The sequence below is a fragment of the Rhea americana genome, unplaced genomic scaffold, assembly GCF_003343005.1.
Source record: "Rhea americana isolate MKP2758 unplaced genomic scaffold, rheAme1 scaffold_17, whole genome shotgun sequence".
NCBI lineage: Eukaryota > Metazoa > Chordata > Aves > Rheiformes > Rheidae > Rhea > Rhea americana.
This window is the reverse complement of record NW_028185816.1, coordinates 8,581,246-8,592,618: the sequence shown is the minus strand read 5'-3', so window position 1 is coordinate 8,592,618 and position 11,373 is coordinate 8,581,246. Positions and strand designations below refer to the sequence as shown.

General features: G+C 41.8%; 1 protein-coding gene across 5 annotated transcripts in view; it reads right to left on the bottom strand.

Moving 5' to 3' along the window:
* Nucleotides 1-1,514: 1,514 nt before the first annotated feature.
* CEP350 (centrosomal protein 350) overlaps nt 1,515-11,373 on the bottom strand; it is a 67,999-nt gene continuing 58,140 nt past the window's right edge. For all 5 annotated transcript variants that reach the window (XM_085300968.1, XM_085300963.1, XM_085300967.1 and 2 more), the window contains 2 exons: nt 10,871-10,993; nt 1,515-5,495 (listed from right to left, as the gene is read on the bottom strand). In XM_085300968.1, the coding sequence (XP_085157094.1) occupies nt 5,331-5,495; nt 10,871-10,993 (288 nt within the window). In that variant the 3' untranslated portion in view covers nt 1,515-5,330. The remainder of the gene's footprint in view (nt 5,496-10,870; nt 10,994-11,373) is intronic.

The window sequence follows — 11,373 nt, the reverse complement described above, 5'->3', positions numbered from 1 at the left end:
AAGTGAAGCCAATTCTTTAGCCAAGGAAGAATAGATCAATTTTTTCAACGTGAAACGCATCCTGAGCCACTTCCAGGGACGGATGCTGACTGCTGCAAGTAGATCACTGTCCTAAAACACAGGACTCGGAGAGCAAAATAGCTGCAAGGCAAGGAAAAAGCGCCACGGATGATCTTTTGCTTTTCGTTAAGGAGAGCGCACAGGTGCCAGGGCCGCTTTGTTTCAGCCCTTCGGACAGTTAAGTGCCCTGCTGCTGAGCTCCAGCCTGCTCAAAGCCCGGGTACCTGCATTAAAGGAAAACGAAGAGCAAGTAACTGCTCAGCACGCAGTGCAACGCTTTTGGTTCTGTTTGCACACGTTTCTGTTTATAATGCACGAATACCACACACAGCCTGTGGGGACTGGAGTCGCGCAGACCAACGGTGTCTTCTGCAGACTGCTTAGGGCACACATGCATACACCTAATTAAGCCATCGTTCAGTCTACACTGTGAACTGCGCGAGTTTAACGTGCAAACTTGCTAGAGTTCTCCCTGCTGAAACCTTCCTTCCTCTGGCAAAACTGATTTTATTAGATCTGTGAAACCACACACTCAAGCTGAGAAATTCAAAACTGCAGTAATTTGCTTGGAGAAGAGGTTTTCTGCATCTTTTTCTCACTAAAAGGAAAACAAAAACTTTTTACGAGAGGCTACGCGTTAACAAATGGCACCCAAACACGGCCGAGGCGAAAGAGCAGCCCCAGCTCCGGGTGCCGGACGGGCTCGGTCAGCACGCTTGCTCTCACCCGTCCCGGGCCGCTCCGTTCTGCTGCTCGTACCTTTATCGGCTGCTGCTGCTGCCGTTCCATTGCCACGTGCTCACGCGGCCGTAGTTTGGCAGCGTGACTCTTCAGCCGTCTCCTTACGGTTTCTTGCAGATCTGGACACTCTCCAAACAGCAGTCAGAGGAGAGGGGAAACCGCAAAGCTTTAGAGAAGTTCCACCAATAAATAAAATTTCCAGAGAACAATGTTTGCCCCTAAGTGAACAGATGATCAGAGCTAATAACAGCAGCTTTACAGAACTGCAAACATTTAGGAACCTAATTGAGGGACCTGAAACAAGGCTTAGGCTCTGACAAATTTAATTTCAAGCTAATTGTTTAACTAAAGGCTGTATCCTTTAAAAATGTTTTTAATCACAATATTTTAAAACCTATTTTAAATAAACATATGCCAAGAATAATTTGTTTTCCCCTGACAAGATCATGTCATGCATTTTAGCAATGATTAAGCAGTGCTATTTTCTGGTTTTGCTTTTACCCATAGTCAGCTTTAACAATGAGGAAATTCTAATAATGCATCGTTATAATCAAGGCAACTCTAATGGGATTTCATGGGCTGTGGTTGGCATCCCAAGTACAGCATCAGACAGAAAGGAGAATGTACAAGGGACAAATCTCCAGGACACCTTCAGAATTAGTAACCATTTGGGTAATTATAAAACTCCATCTAATAAAGATTAGGAAACAAGATTAATTTATAAATCAGTTTATTTACAGATTTTATTCTCTTAAAGTACATTTCAGTTACCAAAGATATTTACACTGGTGTACACAGGGACCACCCTGGTTATTTTACAGTTCTAATTACAAAAACCCTACCACATCCTTGGGTCTGTCTACTGTGCAAAGCTGCTCTGCATGTGAACATTAGCTGAAACTGGCCCAAAAACCAAGTTACCAGGTTATTTACACATACACAGTAAACGTGTTTCTTTTTAGTATCTCCACAATACAGTACACAGGGAGACGGAGTCTCCCAAAAGGCGGCTTTGCAAATGTGTATCAAAAGGCTCTGCAAAGTCAAGGAAAAAAAACTACTAAATGCAGGTTAATTACAGTATTCCTCTTTTATCTGTATATATTTTTGCATTTAACGTTTAAATTACAAATAAGTTCAACAGTTTGCTTTTCTCCATTTTAGTCGGTTTGTAAACACTTCAGATGCACTAAATACCTTAAAAGATTCAACTGTTTCTCTGCTCAAAAGTATTTTATTTTCCTAATATTCTTAGGGTAGCAAAGGGATATGAAAGTCAGAACTGTACTCAGTTCCTTGCAGAATAGTTACTTAAAAGGTCTCTATCACTGTGCTACTGAAGATCTTCTGCAGGTATGCACTTATTCAAGTATTGCAAAAAGCTAAGGCCACTTTTTCAAGAAAGGAAAGTGAATAAGATAGGACTTTTCAATCCATCATCACACCTTACGAGCAACGAGCCTTTTCTGAAAGGTAAAAGTACTACTGTTCCACAGCTTAGCTCAGGAAGTATCCTGCCGTGAGAGGGGTCCTCACGCCCTTCATCCGTGAGATCCTGGGCTCGCCCACCTGGCACTGAGATCTTTCTGAAAAGGGGATCTCATCTCCAGTGACGACAGCTGCCACTTCGACCAGCTTACAGGTTTCAAAACAGTTTCTCGGCCGTGATAACTAAGATAAGCAGGGCCCAGGACTATGATTTTGTTCTTACCATAGCAAGGGTTGGGAGAGGGGAGAAATACAGAATTCAGCCTCTGTTTATAATACTCTGGACTTCCCCRTGTCTCTTTACCACCAACTTTGGCCTAGACAGACCATTGCTCCGCCTCAGTCATCATCAGTTCTAGCATCCAAAGTAACTCAACACACTTGAGGTAYTGAGAAGGTAACTCATATACGTTCAAGTCTTTTTAGGGTTGCTCCTATCAGGAATTGCTACCAAAAATAAATGCCGATGTTTGCAAAGGAATAAAATTCCTTTTACACAATTTCCTTCTGCCCAAAAGCTTGTAAAGACAGCTACTGCTGATCCAAATCAGCAAGACAACAGGCATACGATCTCCAATGGTCCCTGGTACCTTGGCAGGCCAACYGTACACCCTGTTGGTGCACATACCAAAACCAACCATGCCAACCCCGCAGAGCGGCTGAAAACTCTCAGTGATGCAGGGCATCTTTCTATCTCAGCACTAGCCACGTTATCTAGGGAACGGAAACTAACTTTTCATTCCTGTGATACTCAAGCTGCAAACCTACGCTGCAGGTTTCTGCCCTCTTTTCCATAATTGCTACCTATAAAAATAACAATCATCTCTGTTGAAAAGATACACCCAGGAAAGGGAATCTGAGGCAGTGACCCAATTAGTGACACCGTGCTGGTTAAACACAGCAGCTTTAGTTTGCCTCTATCATAAGACTTTGCTAATTTCACAGTTCAGCATCATGACACTTTCCGAGGACAAGTGAATCACTTAAGGAAAAAAGCTGAACGATGCTCTATCCACTTGCCTTCTACCCAGCCAGAAAGGCCACTACTGTGGGGCAGACACGCACATGCCCCATTGGAGGTGTTCCTATGCACCATCACCTCTTCCTTGTTCTTTCACTCACTAAGCTCCCATGGATATGGCTCACCATTAACTCATAACTGAGGTGCTGGCAATACTACACCTGAGAATTCGCTTGGACCTCTGACAAATCCAACGTTTCCCAGTGCTGTCCCTGAAGAATTACCAGCTGTGTGTCATTGTGCAAAATGCAAATATTCCAATGATAGTTTTCCAAAAAAAAAAAAAAAAAAGTGGATAAGAAAAAACCTAATGCAGAAATAGCAGAGGTATGCCTAGCAGGAAGCCCAAGAAACAAACAGATGAAAAGCTAGAAAGAGATCTCCCCGCCATGCCTATCTTGGGCTACAGCATCTTTGGTGTCCCTCCAAGCAGGCATCAGAGTGTTCCTCTACACTCCAGCTTGTCCAGAGAATCTGACACCCCTCTGGGTCTCGTCCAGGTCAGCAATCAGGACATCCACTATTAAGGCAACATTTGACCCCAGATTGTCTGTGTTTGATCAAGAAAAGCACAAGGATAGGAGGGGCAGATTAGGAAAGAGCACTCTGCAGAAGGACACTGCAGTTGAACTCAGCACCAAACAAAGCACAGAATGGCTGTCTATGGCCTAGGAGTTCTGGGAGAACAGGGAAACAGATGGGGCAGGGAAGTTTCACATCTTTTCTTCAGCTCAGTCCCTTCAACTCTCCATTGGCTCTGAATTGGTCGTGAGGAGGCTCCATTCCTAAGTCCTGCTTTTGCTTCCCACCCTCAAGAAGCTGGAATTTTTGTGTGAAGAATACAGACTCTGGAAGTCACCAGAACAGATGCRTGCTCAAGTTCGGCTATCTCAAAATACGAGACAGTGCAGCCTCTGCACAGGACACTCTCCTATAACCCACTCAATAAATTATCTGAAAATAAATTAAAGAAGAAAAAACCCACAAGCACAGAACATGCAGACAGTCAAGCACTGGGCACTGCTTTCTTTGGTGAATACACTTTTTTCCCCAAATTGTTCAAGTAACGGCTTCTCCGATGTAATAGGTGACAGTAAGGGAGGAAGCTGAGGGACAGAAGGCTACTTTTTTTTGAAAAAAAAAATTTCCACTCCTGCATGTCACGTGCCTGAGAGAATCCTGAGTATCCATTATCTAGGAGCAGCTGGCACTCCAGGAAGTGAAGAAGTGCTACATGATAGGAGGAAAGTTGTCCACGGGCTCATCTTTTACCCTTGATGTTAGGTGGCCTTTTTCTTGCTCCACCTCTGGACTGAAGCAAGTTACATAGAGGAAAAAAAAAAGTAAGAATTCCTTACTTCAATGTAGAAAGCAACATCATCTACTTTTTCAGGATTAACTGGCACCATTATTTGGTACCATATCACAGGAAGAAAGACGAAAAACAGCTTCGGAGAGAACAAAACTAAATGGGCTCTGAAGCAGAAGAAACTGATGCACATTGTTAGGGCTGCAGAAGGAGAGGCATTAAGACTGTAACACTGTTCAGTATGGTAAGTATCCACTTATGACTAAAACCTGACCAAACCATTTCCTCTCCAAATGATGCACATTTCTAAAGACAACTTGAGTACTGATGGCTGACAACCATTCCAGCCAAATAGCCAATATCCCAACTTAACCCAGCCCTTTCAGGGCACAAGCTGAACGTCGAAGCCCCAGGCAGGGGCCACAGACAGCTGCTGACAGTTATGCGGCATACTGCATTGGCACGAGAACAGTCTCAGCGCTCCACAACGCAGCCTCAAGTGAGGCATCAGCTTGTTTCAAAAATAAATCCGGTGCAAAGTCTCTAGTAGAAGAGGATGTAAATTCAGATTCCTTTAATCACATCTGAATTGCCTTTAAAACCCACGCATAGAAGTCCAGCAGCAGTGCTTGCAAGGTGGAGAGTATGTCAGGAGTCAGAAAGGCCCATGACTCAGAGGTTACACAGCTTCTAGCTTTATTTTCAGCGCTGTCACACAAGCAGTAATCTYCTCTGTTTCTCATTTATCTCGTTCAGTACATCAACAGTGTCTCTGATTAAGGCCTCAAAAATCCCATCTGCCAACTGCATCTTTACACACAGCTCATCCTCGTCGTAATTCACCCACTGTGCTTCTTCCTCATGAAGTTCCTGCACCTTGGAGGGTAGAAAGGAAAAGACAAAACACAAACATTACAATTCTGTTGCTCTAAGATAATATCCCCTGAAAAGTTCTAGGAAGAGTCCAAAATAGTCTCTATCTGCTAACACCACAACTGTCTTCATAGAAGATTACCAGAAACACCTGGAATAGCAAAACAAATACAGATCTACTCAAAGCAGGTTACTGCACTGCATGAACACTTTCTACTTTCCACCATATTACTCCTTTTAAGGGAGTTCCTATTCCTGCAATAGATTTTTACTTGAAAGAACTCAATTAATGGGATACGATGAATCGTTCTTGACCAATGAACTCTATTAAAAAAAGAACACACCCCCAAAACCTTTAACTGCATATTTGCAAGAAGCAACTTTAACTGGTTGCTGTACAACAGTATTATAACCTATTTGCACAGAATATACTACTTTTATAAGCAAGAAGCAACAATTGGATTTGAGAGCATTATTGCAAATTGAACTTTGTGCTGATTACAGCTAGAACAGTAACTCAACAGGTATTTATCTCCTTCTATTCCTAAGTTGTTGATAAAAAAAAAAAATTCCTCATTTCACCGCTTGCTGGCAAATAGATGCTTTACTAACAGACAGGAATATATAATTTCATTCAGCAGAACAAGTCTTATCAGGCGTCTCTCCAAATCAGACATCTCCAGTTAAAATTACCACTAAAAACTTGTTTTGACCATGTTGCTATTCATTCCAAAGCCCAAACCTTCTCAAAAGAAGAAAGAYTGGGCACAAATATCACTCATTATATTTAAAATGCCAAAGAACGCCTGCCACAAACTCCTCCATTGCTAAGTCACCTCTGACCATAACTCCTAGACATTGAGCTCTAAAGAGACTGTAAGAGCTAYAGCTCCTATATGCTCTCCCTCCTTTTAGTGTGAGGCTCAAGTGCACAGAAACGTGTCTATTTTAAGGGTGACAGCCACTGTTGCAGAATGATGATTCAATAACCCCAGTGCAGTGTGAAGGCCCMAAATCAGGCTGCCATGAGAACCCCAAGGAACTGGCACCGCTTCCCAGGGTTTTAGCCTTTTGTAAGGCCTCAGTTACACAAGCGCTCTCCAGCTGACAGCTCCTTTCTCTTTCTGTTAAGAGAGTTTGGGAAAAGGGGCAGGAACCTTGTTCTCAAACAGCTTTGGAAGAGTCACACTGTGTGCTTACACATCTCCGCGCTACTACTGCTGTACAAAACACAATGTTTTGTTTATGTAAGAAAGGCAAACATTCCTCTTTGTCACAGCCCTCATTTCCCATGAGGCTGTCAAAGATGAGGTGTAATGGTTTCGTTACATTTTTATAAGCAAGAAGCAACAATACTAGCAATCAAAATCGAACGTATGTCACAGGCAAAAAAAAATAGCTTGCAATGTGACTGCCAACAGTCAGCAGATAAACAGGCATGTGTGTGTGGACGTGAATGTCCAAAATTGAAATTCTGAACCCTTAAGTAAGAGTCAGTTACTTACTAGCTGCAGCTGGTATAGGCTGTTTGTAAATTCTGATAGCCCCTAGAATAAACAAGAGTGGCATGTCCCAAATCCTCCCATTAATAAAGAGACGTGAGACAGAAGTACCAGTTAGGAGGTGGATCTGCACATAAACTACTTAGATGCAGAAAACCGCAGATTTGGCTTCCAGAAAGAAGAGATGGTGCTGAAAACAAGGGTGCTTCCCGAAAAGCAGAAGCAGTCTTGGAAAGAAGGGGGCCCAAAAAGGGAAGGTGAAGATTCTGCCTTGAGGGAAGATCCTGGTGATCAGGGAGATGGATGGAGACAAATGCCGGGGGATGCCCAGGGACCTTGGCCAGTGATGCCCGAGACTGGTAACTGCAAGCAGTTGCACAGCACCAACAAAAGCGACTTTCTGCCTGACCTTACCAGGCCAGCAGCAATCTCCCTGCTTGAAAGGCAAGCTGAGACCTGGTGAATGTAAGTAAGAGTGAAGTAAGAGTGAAATAATCAACTAGGGTAAAAAAGCCCTTATCTTGGTGGTTCTTAAGTAAACTCCAATATCCAGATCCCTGTGAGCTGTCATTTATTCTCTCACCTGTGACAACCTGATGAGACAGTTCCTTCACTCTGCTTGGGAAGGAAAAGAAGATACATGGGATGATGAAACTCAAGAAAAAGGGAGAGAACAAGGTAACTCGATAAAGGCAGAGAGAAAGGCTGGGTGTTAGACAGCAGTAGAAAGACCAAGGGGAAAAATATATATCTATTGGTATCACTGATTAGTTTTCTCTTGCCTCTACCATTCTTCTGCCCTTTTCTTTCTCCAAGGCACAGAGCAGTTTCCTTCGGCACTAAGAAGGACTTTTTTAACCATACTTTCGGAAAACTAAGAGAATGTGCTATTTGTAGCCGCAGGCAACTCTTGCTAATAGCGTATTCAGAACATGCGTTGAAAGAGTCATGCTGCTTTGTAGCCTTCGCTGCAGACATCTGAGCTGAGGCAGTTGCAACTGCTTTGACTAGGCAACACTCGATCTATTTGTTGCATTACCACAAAACAAGCGATGGAGTCACAGGTTGCCTGTGTTTGGTGAATACACTATCTTGCATGGAAGTGGGCTTTGCATCACCTTCAGCACATTCACAGTATTTAAACTCTTGCACATTCTCATGACAAAAGAAATACTTTATATCAGGAAGTAAATTACATTTAAGGAGTTACTAATTCATGTGCGAGGTTGAAAGTAACTCAAATGCAGAAGTAAACTAGTGCCCTGGAAGAATGCTCATAACAAGAAGGCASACGGGTACATTTTGACAGTACTTTCAGATTTTTGTTAATCTTAAGATTCAGTGCCATGCATATGACCAGGTTTTGTTTCTCTTCTTACTACTGCATTTCCCACAGGTTTAGATCTTGGGAGCTGCAGAAGTGGGCTTCCAATTAAAGCTGGTTTTACATGAAACATCTTAGCAGGGGTCAGACTGCACAGCGAGAAACATTTTAGCCCTTATATCAACATCCCAGAAAATGAGGTACTTTTCGGTAGTCTGTCTGCAGGCATCTCAAGCGTGAAAATTAAAGGCATAGGTCTGGCAGTATCCCAAGAGCTTTGCTTCCTCTAAATAATAATAACGGGGAAGGAGAGCAGCAGCATGGCAGTTTGGTCTAGTCCCATGCAAGTAAGTCCATGCAAGGAGTTTTGACTGAAGACCCAARTGGGAATAAAATAAAATAAAATAAAACACAGTAGAGAAAATCTATTGCTAACACGTGCACTCAAAGATGGAGACATGAGGAGTCTCCCTGTAGTTTAAAGACAGATTTTGAAAGGTGTAAAGAGCAATGAGGTACCCAAATGCAGCACCTCAACTGATGTGCACATTTGAGATTTTTCCACAAAGCAGAGAAAAGATAAAAGGTGACAACACTGAGGGACATGGGAAGAAGAAAGTAAACATTTAAACATTTTAAAATTTGATTTCAGACAAAGWAGCTTTTCATATATGTGAATCTCCCATGCTTGTTTGCTGAAAGCCAAGATTTGCTGAAAACGTTAAGAATAACTGGAGCAACTATCCAACAGATCAGAGTTTCTGTTACGAAATTTCTTTACAAATGCTTTCTGAGAATGATGTCTGGTCCACGTTAACAGTCAAGTTACCTACTGCTAAAAAAAAGGGGGGGGGGGACAGAAGCTGAATTTTTCATCACTGGCAGAAAAGGATTGCTAACAACGATGTCAGCGTAAGAGACAGTTGATTTGGAAACAGAGAAAGGTGTCCAGCTACCTAGTATCTTAAAGAGATTTTAATAAAAAAACATAAAAGAAATTGATCATCATCTCCCTAGGTTTTCAGTTAGAAGTTTCTCTGGCTTGCAGTTTACATTACAGCACAAATTTGGTAGCAGTGCTACTGGGACTGCCCTATCCCTAAAGCAAAGCATGTGGCAGGTTTCACACAGTTATTCCCAGCCTTCGGCTAAATTTTATTATCATATTCTTGTGAGAACAAAATAAGATTAAACACGTTAAACTATTTATTAGAGCAAACTAGTCAGAGCTGCATTAATCTCTGATGTCTGGGTCTATATGCAAATTGCAGACTAGATTGTCTCAACTTACTGTATCCCACTGTGCAAATTTTCAAACTCATTTCACCTCAAGCACTTTGGATGCTTTCAGCTGTAACAAATTTTTCCAGTTGGGAAACTTTCTTTCTGTGTATGGTTCACAGAAATTAGGAGTAGATGTCTTAAACTGGTACACAGGCATAATGGTTGTATTGTTAGTTCTCTCGGGGATCTAAACTTAAGACTACTTTTTGTGCATTCTGTAACAGCTTCCACATCCCAAAATCAAGCACCCTAGAACACGCAGGTCCTGTTTGTAAACACTTTATTTATATACAACTCAAATCAACCCCCTTGGAAAAAGCTTGTGTCACTTTCCACTGACGAGCAATTAAAAGACCGCAGAAGCTACGGCTTGAAGTTACGTATGTGTGCGCACGTGTGGAATCAACTTCAGGTATAATTAAGTAAAGCACGATGTTGATGACAGCTCATGTTCCCAAGCACAACCTTCACTAGCATTATGCCTGATAAAGGTATTAATCATCCTGTAATACAACCTAGTAAGTAATTTTCAAAGGTAGTGTACAACCAGACATACTTTATCTTACGTAAATTTTTAACACTGGAACCGTGTCTCCCCCAGTGGCAGTCTGCATTCACTAGTTAATGCAAGTATTACGGGAAGAGAAGCCCTGTTCACTGCTTAGCATTGAGGAAACGCTTAGCTGTCAGTACCATCTGGCAGACTGGTTACGTTACACTAAGGAGAATAACATCCTATGCAGTCTCTTTGCGTCTTTGCTATTTTAACCTGAACACTCCTGCAGCCTTTCAGTTGAATCTGGTCAGCCTTCTGGTCTGCTACGTTCTCAGTATCGCTATCTCTAATTAAACAATATTACTTCAAAATAGAAGCGTTTTTAATTAAATGTAAAAAGGAAAACACATTCTCATGCCAAAGAAAAAGTCTGCTCTCTTTTTCATCAAGTATTTCAGTGCTTCGTGCTGTAAATTCATGCTTCAAACCTTTGGGAATGCGCAGATTTCTCCTCCTGTCTAATCAGTAGGTATGAACAGCAAAGTCACTTGAGCACCTTACTTCACTGGCACTGGATTTCTCTTTTTGTCAACAGGGTGCTCTCTAAAATTAAGTATCTTCCATTAAGAACTCATGTACACATTCTATTTTGTAGGCAATATGATCAAATACTGAAAATACAATCATGTGTCATATTTTGATACGGAGACAGTATCTGATCATTTTATCAGCAAACAATATTTGACACTATTGCTTATTTTTAACCACTGACCAGTATATGATCCACTCTGTCCCGTTTCTTCCGCCCAAATTTCATCATCTTCTGCCAGTCTGTTCTGTGATTAGGTTCCTTCCTCAGACTGAACAACTTCAGCACTTCAGCTGCAATGAAGCTCTACAGAACAGAAAAGATGAATTGTTATCATATTTGAATACAGAAATGAATTGTATGCACAAAGTACCTACCATAAAAGTCAGACTATGGAATGTTTCAGTTTAGCCAAGGGACATATGGTGCATGAAAAAGATTTACAGTGGAAGTCTTTGAGGCAGCATTACATAAGCAGAACAATTATTAAACACAGAACTGAAAAAACAAGTGATACTCATTGCTGTAGTGATCTTGAGAGCAAGAACTTTCATGTAAAAGTTTAATAAACAGGAGATTTTATGAAAATTCAGTTTATGGGAAGACATCAGAGTAAAGTAGGTGGGAGTCTGGTGTCCTTCCTGTCCTATGGCCCTGTTCTCTCCTACCCTCCTCTCTTCCACTTA